Source organism: Antechinus flavipes, chromosome 2 (assembly GCF_016432865.1).
Source record: "Antechinus flavipes isolate AdamAnt ecotype Samford, QLD, Australia chromosome 2, AdamAnt_v2, whole genome shotgun sequence".
In the NCBI taxonomy this organism is placed as follows: Eukaryota; Metazoa; Chordata; class Mammalia; order Dasyuromorphia; family Dasyuridae; genus Antechinus; species Antechinus flavipes.
In genome coordinates, this window is record NC_067399.1 from 663,966,087 (window position 1) to 663,984,591 (window position 18,505).

At 37.2% G+C, this 18,505-nt stretch overlaps 1 protein-coding gene across 1 annotated transcript in view; it reads left to right on the forward strand.

Moving 5' to 3' along the window:
- The window catches only part of TMEM26 (transmembrane protein 26), a 64,746-nt gene extending 58,597 nt beyond the window's left edge, over window positions 1–6,149 (forward strand). Inside the window, exon 6 of the mRNA XM_051982613.1 lies at window positions 3,278–6,149. Coding sequence (XP_051838573.1) covers window positions 3,278–3,690 — 413 coding nt within the window. The 3' untranslated portion in view covers window positions 3,691–6,149. The remainder of the gene's footprint in view (window positions 1–3,277) is intronic.
- The last annotated feature ends 12,356 nt before the right edge of the window (window positions 6,150–18,505 follow it).

Below are 18,505 nucleotides of genomic sequence, written 5' to 3' on the forward strand. Positions count from 1 at the left end.
GGTTTCACTATTGGTGGACCCCAATACTGATCAGCAAGAAGGTCAAGTCCTAGATGATATGTACTAAGGTTGAGATTGCTGGATGGCACCTTGCTGCATTGCACAGACTACTCATTTGCCTAGAGGGTTGGAGGTTTGCAGGAAGGTGCCTTGTTGGTGAATTGTCCCAGTCTGAGTCCTTTTGCAAGCCTCATTTTGGGAGGCTGGCTACTGCTGCTTCTATTGGTCCTCTCTCTCCTCCCAGCCCATTGAGATAGCCCTTTTCTGACATGTGGTAAACGTTTCCCTGCTCCTACACCAATTGTGAGGCAGTTCTCTAGTTGATTTAAGAGGAATTAGGAAGAGCTTCAGAGGGTTCCTTCCTCACTTGGCCATCTTGGCATTTGGGACTTGTGAATCAGCTGCTATTGTGATTCCAGCAAAGGACATGTTCTTTTGGCACTACTTGAAGCCAGTCAAGACTCTTTGCAGACTTGGTTAGGAGGAGTTATTTGCTTTATTCAGGGGGCCCACATGAGAGCCATAATTCTTATGAAAGGGATTATTTTCTCTCCTTGACCCTGAATTCAATTTATATTAGAGAAATTAAAACAAAAAGTTCCAGCTGTTGATGAAATTGCCTTTTGTGTGGTAATTATATCCAGTCTTCCCTTTAAACTGTGAAACATAATAAAAAATGAAGACAAAATAATAAAACAACCATTGTGTTCATCATGAAGAAGTTCTCTTTTTTTACATTAGAAAAACATGTCAACTATGGGCATAAACTTGTTTTTTTTTTTTTTTTTTAATCTCATCGTCTAGACCACTATTGGAGGGTAGACCTTTTTTTTTTTTATATAAAATACAAAATTCTGAAATATCAACACATCCAGAGCTTTATCTCATGTCTCCATTGTAGTTACTTATCCTCCCCCAGAAGGCAGGCAATGTAAGTGTTACATGTAGTTATTATTATCTAAGAGATAAAGGGACTAGATTCTAATCAAATGGTTAGTATGTGCCAGAGGCAGAATTCAAACTACTCCAAAACTAGGGTGATTGTTCTTTCTACTATACCATAGCCCCTCTCCACTGAAGCCTGAAGAGGTAGTTCTTCTTGGTCTTACTGTATTTTAACTGAATGGTGCTGAGTACTCCCCATAACTGAGGTAAAGTACAATGAAATCAGGATGTTGGACTTGGCCAAGTGTTTGAACTTAGTTTCTTCCTTTTACTGACTGTTAAACCTTAGGACCTCCTGAGAGTCTCTTGACTTAACATTCTGTAATTAGCTCTGGTCTCCAAGTCCTTCTATCTTTCCATCTACCCTTTATACTTACATTAGGTCATTGGTATCATGCTAATTATCATTTGCTGATTACTATCTTTCCAAGCATTTTTGAGGATGCTAAAAATAATTACTGATTCATTGAATTGGTACAAAGTAATTATAGATCACTGTTAACCTCCCCCTCCCCCAAGAAACTTGTTGAATGTATAGGAAGTCATGGCCTCAAAAATCCTAGAATTTGAGTGGGAAGTGATGTGGTGCAGTGGAAAGAAGGCCAAGTACAAATCAAAGTTCTCTCTCCCTAGGAGATCAAAAAGATCTCTGGACCTTCAAATTCTTTATCTGTAAAATGAGAGGGTTGGAATAAATGGTCTCAGAGGTTCTTTCCAGTTCTGGAATTTAGATCTTATGAGATGAGATGATCTCAGAGGCCATTTAGACCTACTCTAGAAAATGTTTTTTTCTAGCGTATATGGTGTCACTCTGCTTGGAGATTTCCAATGAGAAGACTGGGATTCCAGTCTGTAGTGTCTATTTCTTTTTCATTCATTCTACAACTCTTTCAAATATAACTTTTATCTTCACCATTGTGCTAAAACTATTTGCTAAAACTGAATGTGCATTGAAGCATAATATATTCACCTTTTGTTGTTGTTGTTGTTTTCTTTCTCATACTTTTTTCCTCTTTTGGTATGTTTTTTTTTTTTTATTTTTTGCACAAGAGGACAAATATGGAAACATATAAAAGGATTATACCTAGTTAACCTATATTAGATTGATTACTGTTGTGGGGAAGTGTGAGGTAAAGGAGGGAAGGAGAAAAATTTAGAACACAAAGTTTTACAAAAATGAATGTTGAAAAATGTCTTTACATGTATTTGGAAAAATGAAATACTATTAAAACTATTCCCTAGATACAAGCTTTGTAGAATGGGGGATGGGAGATGGGGTGGGGGTGGTATCCATTAAGTATGCTCCTGCATCCAACACTCCTTCTCTATTGTGATACTATCTCTACTTTTCGTAATACTTATCACTTAGTCATTCTTTTGTCTCCAGTCACCCATTTTGTCATTAACTGATATCTCATTTATAGTAGTGATGAACTATGGGTGAGCTTTATGTCTTCATCAGAGATTCCCTATACAAATGCCATAGAAATGCCATTTCCTATAGAAGGTAGGCTTCTTGGGCAGGGGAGATTTCATTTTGCTTTATTTCCCTTTGTTTCTATATTCATCCTCAGAAGAGTTATACTGAAAAATCATTGGGAGTACGATCAAAATGGTATCTTCTGTTTCTTTTGAACATTCTAAGGCATTCTACATAAAATAAACACTCAAGCTATTAATATCTAGCTAACATATTATTTTGAAGTTGAAATACATGAGAAAACTGTTTTCTATATACTTTACTAGTTTGGGATTTGAATTAGAGGTTAATATGAGTATCATTTTTGAGTGTGAACTATCTATTTGCTATGAATTGATTCATAATAATTTCCTCCTATATGCTAGGTCAGAAGTTAAATAAATCACATGCATCTCCAACTAATAAATTCACAGGAGCCACCATTAACATTATTTCCCAGAGCTAGGTTCACAGTTGTAAAATACACACAATGTGTAGAACACCTTAAAAAGATTCCAACCCATTCAACTTTTTGCTTACCCTTTCTATCTTTTTCATAGATTCCTCATGGTTTCTCATATATCATAATTGTACCTGCCTCCATAGGCAAAAACATTTCATAGTAAGACAGTTAAAATTTACTCCAAACCACCAGTCCAAAATACACTTTTCACAACATTCTGTTTTCTTTAAAGATACAGCAACAGTAGCAGGAATCTCTGTAAGAGAAGCTAATAAAACACATCTGGTTGGATATTTATTTTCAAAGATACAAAGGCAAATCTGAAATAGTCTTTGTTTTCTAGCAGCTTATATTTTATCATTCTCTGTGCCCTTAGAAAGTATCCTAACAGACCTATCTTGTGTTTACAGTACAACATTTTGTCTGCCCTTCATCTGTGATGTCTAAAGGGTTCATCAGTTTATTCTTCTGCCAGTACAGTGCTGATTTGTGGAACATTGGAATCAGCCTCTTCATCCAGGATGGGCCTTTTCTGGTCCTTCGTCTCATTCTAATGATCTATTTTAAAGTGATCAACCAGATGCTGGTGTTCTTTGCTGCGAAGAACTTCCTTGTCGTGATATTGCAGCTTTATCGTTTAACTGTACTGGTGCTGGAAGTTCAGGCTTCCCTGAGGAAGCAGCAGCAAAGTCTGAAAGGAGCGGACAGCTTGCTGAGTGAACCTAGGAATTGTGAACTTTCATTCAGGATCAGAGACGATGAGGTCACAGAAGAAGCTTCTATTGCTTTAGAGGACTCCCCAGGAACAGGGGAGATTTGTTGAATTCAGAGATTATGTCTTCACAATAATAAGCTATTTTAGCAATCTGCCAAGCATTTATTAAGTACTCTGTGTGTTGGACACTTGGGAAACAGAAAGAATCCCTGACTACAAGGAGTTTATATTCTACTGGAAAATAAACTTCTGCAAAGTTAGATCTTTTAACTTCTGAGACTTTTTATAGATCTGAATGGATACCTGGCTCATTTTTTTCCCCAATCTTAACTTTGTTTAAAGATTAAAAATAGAAGAAGAAAAGATTTTGAAGAATCAGCAAGAGATTTATTTTTAAATGAGAGGATGGATGAAGACTCTTTGGCTGATTGCTATCCTTCTAACTTTCATCTGATGGAATCAGAAAGCACCAGTTTGGAGATACAAAAGCTTTGAATACATGTGAACCATATGTAGAGGTGTTGTCGGAGGTTTTGGTTATATGTCCTTGGAAAATAGTGCATAGAAAGATGAAATATCAAAAAAGATTCAGAGCCTTGGACTTTGTCTCTATCAGCAGACTAAGTCTCCTTTTCCATTTCTACCATGTTCTTGTGATACAAAAGGTTACATTCAGTGAATGCAGAACGGATGAAAGAAAGAAAAAAAATGTTATAAAAATCATCTTATTGTGGGCAAAATGCCCATTTATAGCAGCACAGGTCATCCCAGGAAAAAGAATCTTGCTACTGGACCTGGAAATTCCTTCACAATGCTATATAGATTCTCAAGAAATATTATGATAATAGTTGGACACAATTTAGTGAGGCTCCTTTATTTTACATGCATCCCCATCCTGTTCAATGTTATTTCTTGGTTCCGTAAAAAATGCCATGTCAGGTGAAACGATATTACAGGGGCCGAAATCCCATGGCAACAATATCAGAAATGGATATTTGTCCAGAGAATGTTACAGTGAATTTTCTCTGTGTCATGGCATAATTAGGGTATAAATTATCAATGATATTGTCACCTTACCTGAAATGGGTGTAATTACACCCATTTCAGCATCAGAAGCACTGGTTCTCCTCAGAAAAAAGTGGCTCTTTCTGTTCTCTACACTCTTGGAAGTATACAGCCACGAGGCTTCCTAATTATAGATTATGGTTGGCTTATAAGGGCTGGCTGAGTCCAAGCCACTAATTTTACAGATTAGGAAACTGAATACCTGAAAGATCATAAGATCTCCAGAGAACCTTAAGGTCATCAAGCTTAGGCCCCACATTTTGGGAATGGAAACCAAGAGAAATTAACTGCCCAAGATCACAAACTATAAACATCAGAGTTTAGATTTAAGCTCAAATCTTCAGAATGAAGATCAATACTATAGACCTTGTTTGCCTTACTGAGTTATGACAAAGAATGTTGAATACAAAAGCTAGCTTCGATGTATCATTTTTGTGTTGTCTTAGTTGATCCTCACAATGATCTGTGAGGTAGGTGCTCTAAGTATTTCTTCTCCAGAGGAAGAAACTGAGGCAAACGTTTACCTAATTCACCCTGAATCAGCTAATGAGGCAAGATTTTCAAATCTTGTTCCCTCAGGTCTTCCTGACTCCAAATGCACTGCCTCACCTGACTGACTAGGATTTCACTTTTTTTTTTCTGGAGCCCCTGTGGTCTCCTAGGTCACTCAAACCAGAAGAAAAATAACACTGAAGTTCCTTCTGAACCATCATTTCCAAGTGCTTTTTTATCCTGATGGTAAAGGTAGGTTGGGGCAGATCTTAGCCCAGCCAGCAAATTAGGAAAAGCCAATCAGAACCCAATGCAATGCCATTTCTTCTTCCCCCAATCCCATCCTGGCCAAGAAATGAGTTTCTATTTCTCTAACTTAGAAACATCTGCCTTATTTCTTTCATATACTTGCATACCTTTCTGCATGACCGATCTTGGAGTCTTTTCCAATAATTAGCCTACATTTTAATATGTTGCATTCTTAACAATGAGAGGAAATCGCAGTAAGGGCAGATGTTACTTCAATTTGAGCCTTAACTTCCTAACAATCCTATGTGCCCCAAATCAATATGGATTGCCTTATGGGGTAGCGAACTATCTGCTTTTGTACATAATGAGGGTTTTTGCATTAGGTTATGTTAGTTTCTGGTAATGGAGACACAGGTAATCGAGTCACCGAATCAAAAATGGAGAGCTGGAAGGGAGGCCAGAGTTCATCTTGATTCGATAGAAACAGAAACTGACACCACCAGAGAGGAAGGGATTCCAAATTATAATATTAAAGAGAAGAGTTGATATTCAAACTCAAGTTGTCCAATTCCAAAAACAGACCCTCTTTCTGGGCTGTGTTACTTATCTCCTGAGTGACCTTCCTCAAGAGATTTCACCATCAGCCTCAGTTTCCTCTTTTGGAGTCCGATAAGTCTGGACTAGATGAATCTTAAGCCCCCAGACATAATCTCTGTTCCTATGAATGTAGTGATAACATGTCATGCTTTTGGAAAACTTTTGCTAAAAGTCTAAAGTAATTTGTAATTTTTTTTTGCCTATATTGTCATAGGTTAAGGTGGTTTTTAGAGCTAAGGCATGAGGTGAATTTGAATTGTACAAATCAAGAAGAAGTGGGCTTGAGGACTTTATCTTGAATTCTCCCTACAACATGACATGTGGACATGTTAGAGAAAGTTTTAGAAATTCATGTTTAATCACCTAATTCCTATCCCAAGTCCTTGTTTGCTCTAGGTTATGTTTTTCTTCTCTCTCTGTCTCTGTCTCTCTTTGCTTCTCTCTGTCACTCTCTCTCCCTTCTTTCTCCCTCTTTCCCTCTTCTCCTTCTCTATTTTCTTATTTAAACATGAGGATGTACTTACACACGAAACTAATGGATGCATTTATAATCTTCCATATTAATTTTAGGAGTGGGAATATAATATTTATGTGAATATAAGGAACTCATCAACTTCAAAAAGCAAGATGTTTACAATGACTAGCTAATCACCGAAGGCCAAGTAGTAGCTCTTTTTCTAAAAAAGCCTGTGTGCATTTGGGTTCCACGTTGCATATTTTCCTCCATCTCTTGTAAGCTGGGTGTTATTGTGGATTTGCTCCTGGCATTATTTTCACATTTAAATATTTTCTTCCAGGAAAACAAGCATTGACTCTCCAAAAATAGATTCAGTCTGAAGAAGGGTATGACTGGTGTAAGCATATTTTCAGATGGATCCCAATTGGAGACTTGGCAGGGCTTTCTGAATGGGTTTTTAGAGCTTAAATAAGGCATCTGATCATTGGCCCTCTTCTGGAGGGTTTGCAAGGGCTGGGGGAAGGGGGTGTTGCCCAGGGTGCCGGCTTGTCTGGAGTGCTGGAGGACATACAAGGAAAGAAAATGAGATCAAGTGGGTAAAATATTTTGCAAATTCTAAAAGGGACTTTGTTAATCTCATTCTTAACTTTGCCAATTACCATTATAGTTGTTGTTGTTGCTGGATATTATTATGGTGCCCGGCATCAATCTGGTATTGCACAGTGGTACAGACCTGGAGCAGAATGTACACAGAGACTTGGAGACAGAATGGAAAGGGCACTGGATCGGGAGTCAGAAAGACCTGTTTTCCGATATTGCCTTATTAGCTGTGTGATCCTGGGGGAGTTAGTGAACTTTTCAATCTCAGCTTTCTGATCCACAAAATGGGAATATGATCTTACAGGGTTGTTGTGATATATATGTGTTGTGTGTAAATATATATATATATATATATATACATATATATATATATATATATCACATATTGTGATATGTATATAAATATATATATAACACATATATACATATATGTATATATCTTTTGTAAAATCTTCCAATACTATATAAATTGTTACAATTAATATTACCAGCCTCCTCAAGCCTTAGTTTCATGATCTATTTTAATAAAAAGAAATAGGATTAATAATAGCACTTACTTCACAGGGTTATTGTAAAGCTCAAAGAATATAATTGACATAAGTGTTTTGTACTTAATTAACCAAAGAGCACAGTATGTACTGTGCTATCAATTGGGGATACAGGTAAAAAAAACTCAATTCTTACCCTCTGGGGTCTCAGAAGTTACCAAAGTAAATATATTAATCAACCAACAAACATTTATTGTCTTTGCTATTTGCAGAGACACAAAGAAAAAAAAAACAGTTCCTTGGAAGATTATATAAATATCTGCTATGATTATTATCCTATGGGAAAATCTGAACATGTTATACCGCTTTTGGATGAGTAAGTTCATACCTACATTGGCCATGTTTTTCTTTGGAAATAGAAATAGAAATAATGGGAAAGGGACAAGTAGCATCCATTGGGCATAGATAGACCTGGGAAGGATGGGTAGTTCAGTGAACAGTGCTTAGGATTTTGGAATTAGGAGTTCAAATTCTGCCTTGGATCCTCACTATCTGTGTGCTAATGAGTAAGTCCCCGCCTTCCTTAAGTGTCAGTTTTCTCACTTGTAAGAATACTAGTAATTCTTGACATATGGGTAGTAGTTGCAAGATTCAGAGTTGAAAATGCTTACAAGGCAGTTTTTAAAATTAAATGTATAAATTTTAAATAAAAACCTTTTTTTTTTTTTTACTTTGCCAAATTTAAAGTATAATAAAATGTCTTATTATTTTGTTCCTAAAAAAAAAACACCATGGGACTGATAATTTTGCTTTGTTCTCCCTTCTTGTAAATATATTTCTATATTGGGAGAAAATAAGATAAACACAAGAGGCAGTGGGATGCTATGGATGCAAAGGGGCTGGGAAGACCCGGGTTCAAATTGTATTTCTGAGCTATGGGATGAAGAATAAGTCACTTACTCTCTAAACAGAGAATCAGAGAGGGAGAACTTGAAGGATCTTAGAAGCCATTTAGCCCAACCCGTTCATTTTACTGATGCGGCAATTGAGATTCATAGAAGTTAATTGGCTTTTTCAAGGTCACACTGGGACCTTGTAGAACTGGGAGTCCTGCTCAAGTCCTGGTGCTCCAGTCCTGATGGTCTTTCCACCACACTGCACTACAGTGTCCCAAGCCACTCTCCAGGACCAGAAGTACCATGCCGGTTGCTCATCTGTACTAGTGGAGAAACAGACCACCTGGATGAAATCTCAGATTGGGACCAAAAAAGCAGATAGGCAGTTTCTCAACAATTGGTATTTTTAGTTTTGTTTTTATTTCAACTGTGTTGGGTGCAGAATAAACACAGCAGTGATTTTTATTGGCCTATAACTTTAGGATCATCCTACATAATGGAGTTTTATGCATCAAGTCTTCTCTGCACTTGGGGTTTACCCATCAGTTCAATGTTATGATTAACTGCTGGCTGGTGTTAGCTTTGTAAAAATTAACAGCTGACACTTAGAGAGAGCTTTATTGTTGTAAAGTGCTTTGCATTTGCTTATTTGATCCTCTCCCTGCTCATCTAAGGTAGGTCATGCACATATTATTATTTTTATTTTACATAGAAGTAAACTGAGGCTCAGAGGGAAAGAAGTTTGTGTGGGATCACACAGTTGTGACTTGTTGGGAATGTAACTTGAACTCAAGTTCTTAAACTCTAAGAGCTCTTTCCACTACTTGGGTTGGCAGAGCCCCCAGACATGGTTGATATACAGTAGAATTCAGCATTTAAATATTTATTATCCTTTCCTAACTACTGAAAAGACCCTTGTGGGCAAGTATACAATGGCACTTTCACCATTGGGTCCTAATACAAGTCTATATTTGGGGCCAACACTGGAAAATATATATTTTTTAAACTCCCTTCTCATTTCTAGGTGACTCATTCGCTCCCTGATGGAAGTATTAACAAAGAGCTCATTGACTCATTGGGTCATAGGTTTAGAGAAAGACAGAACCTACCAATCTCCTAACTTTATAGATAAGAAAACTGAGGGACTAAGCGGGGTTACACAGTAAGTTTATGGATACAATATGAATACAGAAAAGCCACACTACTACCACTTCTCTGTCTCTTTCTCTCTGCCTTCTCTTTGTCTCTCTCTCTCCCTCTGTCTTTTTCTCTGTCTCTCTACACCCCGTCTCTGTCTTTCCCTCTGTCTTTCTGTCTCTATCTCTTTCTATCTCTGTGACTCTTTTCTATCTAAATCCAGGAAAACAAGATAGTTCTTCTTTTGATGGATACAATGTCAACCTTGAAACACAACAATTAAAAATTTGAACTTTGAGTCATGAGGAAATTGAGTATCATGGGGTTAGAATTAGAAGCACAAGTACTGGCCTGGTACACAACAAGCATTGAAATACTGTACGTTGATTGGTTGTTTGGAAGGGAACTTAGTTGGTTCAATTCCACTCTTTTCCCAGATGAGTAAACTGAAGGCCTGCCTAATGTCACCTAATGTTTGTTATCCAAGTCGAAGGTGACAAAAATACAATTTGAAGCCAAATTCTTGGACTGCAACTATAGCACAATGGTTAGCACAATGCTGTATACTAGTAGCTTAAAAAATTCTTGTTGACTGACTGACTGACTGACAGTCCTCATTGTACCCATGGTGATAACTCCATTTTTTATTCTGGCTGCTATATTTCACATTCAGAACCATTTAACCATTTAACTCAGGTTAAAGTGGCCTAACAGGGGAGGTTTCTAATTTTTGGTCTTAAATTTCTTTCATCCAATAAATGCCTTAAGAAAACATCCCATGGATATTTGGATAGCGAACTGATCAAGACTGGAATATCATGGATCGGTCATGCCAGGATAATTTTTTCTTTCTGGAATGTTTTAAAAGAAGACAACATCAACAAATCTACTGTCATGTCAGATTAACAAAAACTTATTTTTTTATTCTTTTCAAATTTAAAACAAAAAATGTCCACCCATGGGTGAATGTCCACCCACTTTGAGTTATTTAATAACTCTCCAGGTGACCTTTGTAGTTTGCTACATGCATTAAAATATTTTATATAAAATATTTATCTTAGCATCTTTTTCTGTCTGTCTTCCTTCCTCTGACCTATGTGATAATTCAGCTTCAGTGGGGGTCAGAATGGGGGACTGGGGCTGGGGGTAGACTCTGAGCTCTCCTTAGCCATAACAGAATCATCTGATTGACAAATGGATTTGTTTCTGCTGCAACCTTGACCCTGTTGTTGATATCTATGGCCCGTTTTCAATAGAGGTATAATTTTCTTTGCTTATTGAAAGAAAAACAATAAAGGATGTTTTTCCAGAGGAAAAAAAATGATAGGATTTATGTCCTCCTGCCTTTTAAACCATTTTTTTTTTGTTTCTAAGATGAATCCTAACTGAAAAGTGGCCAAGTTCCATTTCTATTTGAAAGGAAGTGGACTCTCCAGGGAACTATGTTTCACCTTAGGTTGACATTGTTATCAATATCTTGGATAAAACTCATGCTTCTTAAATTTGCAAATGACACGAAACTGGAGAGACAGAGAGAAACAGAGAGAGAGAGAGAGAGAGAGAGAGAGGAGAGAGAGAGAGAGAGAGAGAGAGAGAGACTGAAAATAACCTGACAGGTTTGAACATTGAGATGAATCTTAAAAGATGAAATTTGCTAGGGACAAATGTCATCTTAGTCTTGTATTCAAAAAACCCATCATCACAAAGACAAGATAGTTAAAGCATGGATGGTCAGCAATTGCAAAACAAAAGTGTGTGGATCATGGATGGAAGCTCAACAATGTGAGACAGGGACCAAATCAATTAATGAACTCTCATTCTATGTTATCCATATTGAAGCATTAGCTCTGTTGTACACTGGCCAACTCAGACCACTTGTGAAAAACTGGGTTGTATTCATTAAGGGCATCATGATTTAGGAAGAATATTGCTAAGTTAGAGAGTGTTCAGAAGAGACCACCAAAATGGTGATGGTCCCCAATTTATGTCATATGAGGATTAGCTTTTGGCCTGAAGAAGAGAATATTTAGCAGGATCATGGTACCTATGAGAATCTGCTTTTTCTCCCCCACTTCTAACAGAGCCAAATCTATTCTTAAACTCTATATGCTCCAAATCAGATTCCTCATCTTTTCTCTTTCAATCTTCTCCCCTTCTCTCTTCCCTATTATTGTAGAGGGCGACACCATTCTCCTAACCCTCAGACTCTCAGCCTAGTGGTGATCCTGGATTCCACTATCTCTTGTGGCTAGATCCAATCTATTGCCAAGTCCTGTCAATTTTTACCTTTTCTTACCTCTCAAATATGACTTTTTTTTTCTCTGACACTGCCACCACTTGGCCAAAGACGCCCCCCGCCCTCACCATTCATGCCTAAGCTCTTGCAATGACAGAAGGAGGACCTGCCTGTCTCGAGTCTTTCCCTACTCCAATCCATCCTTCCTTTGTCCATTACCAGTCATCTTCCAACCACTTCAGTCCTCCCATTCAAATAAACTCCAGAGATTTCCTGTGGCCTCCAGGATCAAATATAAAACACTCTATATGATGTTCACATTTGTTTCTAAGCTATCTCCTCCCACTTTTCTGGTCTTCCTGTACTTTCTCCATGACATTTGCTCTTCAATCCTGTGATGCTGATCTCCCGGCAGTCCCACAAAAAAGATTCTTGGGTTTCCATCATTTCTGGAATTATTTCTATCTGTCTGTCTATTCTAAATGCAGGGAGCTATGTATATTTACGTAAACACAGAACAATATTTGGTATTCATTGGTGTGTGCATCCACACACGTGTCATCTGCATATAAGCACATGTATGTGTGTAATATATACACACATACAACAAAACCATTATTTATGTGTATGTAAATAAAACATAAGGCATTTGGGGATTACCTATAATGCAGAGCATCAGGAAATACTTCATGTAGAAGGTGATGTTTGACCTTCAACTTGAAGGGAATAAAGAATTCTGTGAGGTAGAAGTAAAGAGGGAGAGTATGAGGCATGGAATACTGCCAGTGCAAAGACCCAGAAGTGGCCCTTATGGGATCAACAGTTCCTAATTCCCAGAGCCTTGACCAAAATCACATTGGCTTTTTCCTTTTTTCTTCATTCCCTCCTTCTTCCTTCCCTCCCTCTCTCCCTTCCTCTCTCCCTCTTTCTTTCTTTCTTTCTTTCTTTCTTTCTTTCTTTCTTTCTTTCTTTCTTTCTTTCTTTCTTTCTTTCTTTTTTCTTTCTTTCTTTCTTTCTTTCTTTTCTTCCTTCCTTCCTTCCTTCCTTTTTTCCTTCCTTCCTTCCTTCCCTCCTTCCTTCCCTTCTTCCTTCCTTTCTTTCTTTTTTCTTTCTTTCTTTTTCCTTCCTTTCTTTCTTTCTCCTTCCTTCCCTTTCTCTCTCTCCCTTCCTCTTTCCTCCCTTTTTCTCTCTGTCTCTTTCTGTCTCTGTTTCTCTCTTTCTTTTTGTTTGCCACTATATTACCCTTTTGGTCTACTAAAACCACCTGATCTTTATCAGATACCCCACTTTCCACATTTACTTCCTCCAACTTGTACTTGGAAAGTTGATTTCTGAATCCAAGTATAAAGTGTTACATTTAGCTCTTTGAATGGCATCTTGTTAGATTCAGCTCAGTGCTCTAGCCTGTCAAGGGATTTTTGTATCCTGATTCTATGGCTCAGGGTATTCACAATCACTTCCATTTTTGTGTCATCTACAGACTTGATGAGCATGCCATCTATACCTTTATCCAAGTCATTGATTTAAAAATATTAAACAGCATAGAGTCAAGCAGAGATCCCTAATGTTCTCTGCTGGGGACCCTTCACTTCACCATAAACTATCTTCACCATAAATTATTCACAGTTTCTCATAATGTCTGCCCATTCAATTAGCTGCAAATGCCTACAATTATATTATCTTTGAATCCACACTTCTCTACCCTTTCCATAAAGCCTTTATTTATGCTTTATTCAAAACTTACCCAAGGTCAGCCAGGTAATGAGTGAGGAACCCAGAATTTGAATCCAGAATCTTCTCCTTCCAAGTCCATTATTGTTGCCACTTCACCATGATTTCCCTGGGTCACACACATAGGTAAGAGTAGGACCAGGACTTTGACAAGGGTCCTTTTTCCTCTGGACAATCCTGCTTCTAGCCAGTGTTCCCTTTTTATTTCAAGGAAAAGTCATTATCTGCCCAGGGCTAAATGGGTACATTTCAGTGAAAAAGTTGAAAAAAATGAGATTGTGGATAAAAAACAAAATAGTAATACATATTCATATCCCTAGTCTATTTTACTCATTCAGTTTCTAGGCAGTACTTTTTTTTTTTCCTACACTATATTTAATTTGCCTTAGTAACAACATCTATCCATGCCAGAAGGTCACATCCCAGGATCCAGCTTTCCATGTGTTATGGTCTTTATATTCACAAACCAGCAAGCTGAAACTCCCCATGCGCCACTTTTCCTTTTTACTACTACATTTGCTTATTAATATGTGCAAAGGGAGCAATTGATTCATCAATAAATAGATATTAGGATAATTGATCTACATTTTCCCACATAATATTTTAGGAAGGAGAACTGAGGATTAAACACTGGGTGCCCACTTCCATTTGGTATAGTGATTCTGTCATATTTGGAGGAATGCCAGCTTTTCTTATCATTTCTCTGATTGACCAAAATAAGGAAATCAAAGTCTCTCCCTATGTCAATCCACTACCATAAACACTGAGCCCACAATTAGACCAAACATCTGTCTGCTTTACCCAGCACCTCCCAGTTTGAAACTGTCCATTACCACACCTGTAACTAGGCCAGGTGACTGGGACTTTATCCAGGGCCCTGAAATTTAAAGATGGCTGACAACATTTGGACTTTTCAGCAGGTAGAAACATCGGAGCTTAGGACCTAGTTAGCAACATTAATTAGTTAAAATGTGAAGCTGCCAGATGACAAATTTGCTCTCTGCAGTAACTGTACCCTTAAGTATCTCATTCTTCCACACCAACCTATCTTGGTCCCTGTCCCAGTGGTGGCTCTTGTCATTGAGTAAACTCAAGGGTCTTGACCTCTCCCCACAGGAGAGCTTCCCATCATACCTTGTCCTATTGTCCCTTTTGTACTAAGCCATCTCACACCAGCAACTGAATTTATTGTACAGCCCCAGGGGATCATGTTTCCTTAATTGCTTGTCCAACAACCTGGAACTGCTATTTATGCCTGTGCTTTCCACGTTGAAACCCCGTACACTGGAAGAGAAATTTCTGGCAGTGTTTGCACATCAACATTGCAAGTGAAACTTGGTGCCCGGTCTACTCTTTGAGCCTAAAATCCTGCTTACTCAGCACTCTCTGGTCCTAACTTCCAACTTCATGTTTCTTTCATCTGTACTCATACCTTTTGCTCCAGGGATTTATACCTGGACCGTCCCTTCTCTCCTGGACTGTCATTCCTATATGGTTTAGCTATATCAACTGTTATACTCATTCCCTACCTGCCCACTGCATTATTAGTGCTGCATGATAAATCAAATTTCCCCTAGCCTATCCTTAGAGTCCACCCTATTTGAACTTGGCTTTCCAAGCTTGTGTCCACTTTCCTTATGGATATAGTCAATGCTTCTGCCCCACCCCCAAGCTTTCATGGAGAGGAATGAAATCAGGGCCATATTTTAATTCATTTTTCTGCAGCCACCCATTAATATCTATTTTGAAGTCTTCACACATCTGCTTATTTTACTCTCCTTATATCCTATTTGCCAGTGTTTAATATCTTACCAAATGGAACCGGTATTTTCTCTCTCTTTTCTTTATTTGAAAAAATTTCAATAATAGCTTTTTTATTTTCAAAATATATGCAAAGATAGTTTTCATCCTTGCAAAACCTTGTGTTCCAAATTTTTCTTCCTCCCTTTCCCCCACAACTATTCCCAAGACAGTAAGTAGTCCAATATAGGTTAAACAAAAAATATAGGTTAAATACATTTCCACATTTATCATGTTGTACAAGAAAAGTAGATCAAAAAGAAAAAAAAAAGATAAAGATTTAAAAAAGCAAACAACAACAAAAAGATGAAAATACCATGTTGTGATCCATATTCAGTTCCCATGGTCCTCTCTAAATGCACATGGCTCTCTCTATCACAAGTCTACTGGAGTTAGCCTGAACCACCTCATTGATGAAGACACACATCCACCAGAGTTGATCATCACAAGTCTTGTTGTTGCTGCGTTCAATGATTTCCTGGTTCTGCTCATTCACTTAACATCAGTTCTATAAGTTTCCTGAGGCCTCTCTGAAATCATCCTTCTGATCATTTTTTACAAAACAATAATATTCCATAACATTCATATCCCATAACTTATTCAGCCATTCTCCAATTGATGGCCATCCACTCAGCATCCAGTTCTTGCCACAACAAAAAGGGCTATCACAAACATTTTTGTACTTGTGGGTCCTTGTCCCTTTTTTATAACCTTTTTGGGTTAGATACCTAGTAGAGACATTGCTGGATCAAAAGGTGTGCACAGTTTGGGCCTAGTTCCAAATTGTGGAGCTAGTATTTTCAAACAAAAATCAGTAATACAAATAGTGCTCTTTTTCCTTTATCAAGTAAAGAATACCCCGACTGACCAACGAGGGGAGAATCGAAGTATTTCTTGAGATGTGTAGAAAGAATTTAAAAATTAGCCTCAATCTTCTGTCCTGGCAGGAGTATATCTTTAAAAGTATCTAAGATACAACCTAGTTGTGTCCCCTCCACTTCACTGAAATGGTTCACCTTTGTTATCATGATTAGAGTAGTTATTTATTGATTCTTTTATATATATTTAATATGATGAGTTAATGGAGTCTTAATTTCATACTATGCACTGGCATGAACTGCATATGATGGTCACTGGCTAGATGAACAGATCATGTGATACAGAGCAGGGAATGTTTTGCAGAAGATTATGGATTGGGGAAGATGGCCAGAGTAGATTACGTTCTATATGGTGAGGATTGGACATCTATAAGAGGAACTAAAAAAAATCAGTTCAGTCAGGCAGACAGGCAGTCAGGCAATCAGTAAAATCTTATTAAGCATTTACCAGTTGCCAGGCATTAAAGAGACAAAGAAAGATGAACACATAGTTTTAAATCTCAAGTTGCTCATATACGAATGGGGAAAATTATCCAAACAACTGTGTCCACACAAAATAGATATAGGCTTATGATTAGGAAGATCTTAAAGAGTGGACCAAATGGTTTCCTGCATATCACTATCCCCCAAATACTCTGACTGTCATTGCTGCAGAGGCACCCTGGAAAAACTTAAATTACCTTATAGAAATGTCAGCTATTAGAATTACTATTTGAAAATTGCCTTACCATCTAAAATATCATATACTCCTGGGAAAAACTCAGAGAGAAAGCATCACTTTATGACTGGGAAGATAAAAACCATCTAGTTCACAGAATCATTGGGATGGAAGATTTGATTTCATTTATTCATTCATTCAACAATTATTAAACATCTACTGCATACAATATAATATGGGTTTCTAGACAAAAGACAATCCATTTACAATATGTTAAATCTGGTTTGCATATATAGACCATACTCTAAAAGCCCTATTCTCTCCAAAGAGAAAAGTTTCCAGGATTATTTGTCAGATCTCTACACCTGATCCCTATACAGGTATTATCCTTGGCAGCCTAAATATATTTGAACTTTCTGAGAAACGGGGGATTAACAAAAATTTTGCTGCCTTTTTTCTCTCTTTAGAGCAGCACGAGATAGAAACAGCACAGAGAGAACTGTTGATTAAAGGAATGCCAAATGTTTACCTTTAAAATGGTATCTGCTGGCCCATTTTTTCATTTATTTTTGGTATAAGAAAACTTCTGTGAAATATTTTTTCAATATTGAAGATTTTGTTTTAATCATCATTATTTGGATTTGCTTGAAGTTAAGAAATAAGGCATTTTCAGAAATAATATTACTACAGAATTTTAAGTTTACGAAGAACAAAGGATAATGCATTTAAAATAAGGATTTCATCTAATGCAAAACTCTCATATTATTGTTGAGAAAAGTAAGGTGCTAACCCCTAACAGTTTCTGAGTATGGATCACAACACAGAATTCTCACTTCTTTTGTTGTTTGCTTGAATTTTATTTTCTTTCTCATTTTTCTTCCTTTTTGATCAGATTTTTCTTGTGCAGCAGGATGATTTTATAAATATGTATGCATATATTTGATTTACATATATTTTTACCATATTTAACATATATTGGATTACTTGCCATCTAGGGGAGGAAGTGAAGGGAAGGAGGGGAAAAAATTGGAACACAAGATTTTGCAAGGATCTATGTTGAAAAATTATCCTTGCATATGCTTTGAAAATAAGTTCAATAAGAAAATAAAAATAAACAAAGAACTAAGACCAATGAAGAGTAAATTTTCCAATTAGGGAGGAGGTTGAGTCATCTTTGAGTTTTAGCCCTTAGGGAATATGCCATCAAATGGAATAATAGAGGAAAAAAGATTGAAATTATCAATGGTATTAGGAGTAAGGAAATAGTTAAAAACACAGCATGACTCAATAACTCAACAAGGAATAGAAGGAATAGAAAGGAGAGGTAATCAGCAAATAACTAAATAAATCAAAACCTTTATTAATAATATTGAGACACAACAATATTAATACTCAGTGAAGCAAGAAATCCCAAGAGTGAATAAAACAGAAAAATTTTTCTGAATGATTCCAAAGAAAAATAAGAATTATGAAAGATTTATGGCTTGCATAGCAGAAACAATTGGTACAATAGGAAAACCTGATCCCATGTTGTGTGGTAAGACTCTCCAAAAGGAGGGCAGGAAGGAATGAAGAGAGAGGCAGAAAGACAGAGAAGAGGGGGGAGAGACAGAGGGAGACACAGAGACAGAAAGAGACA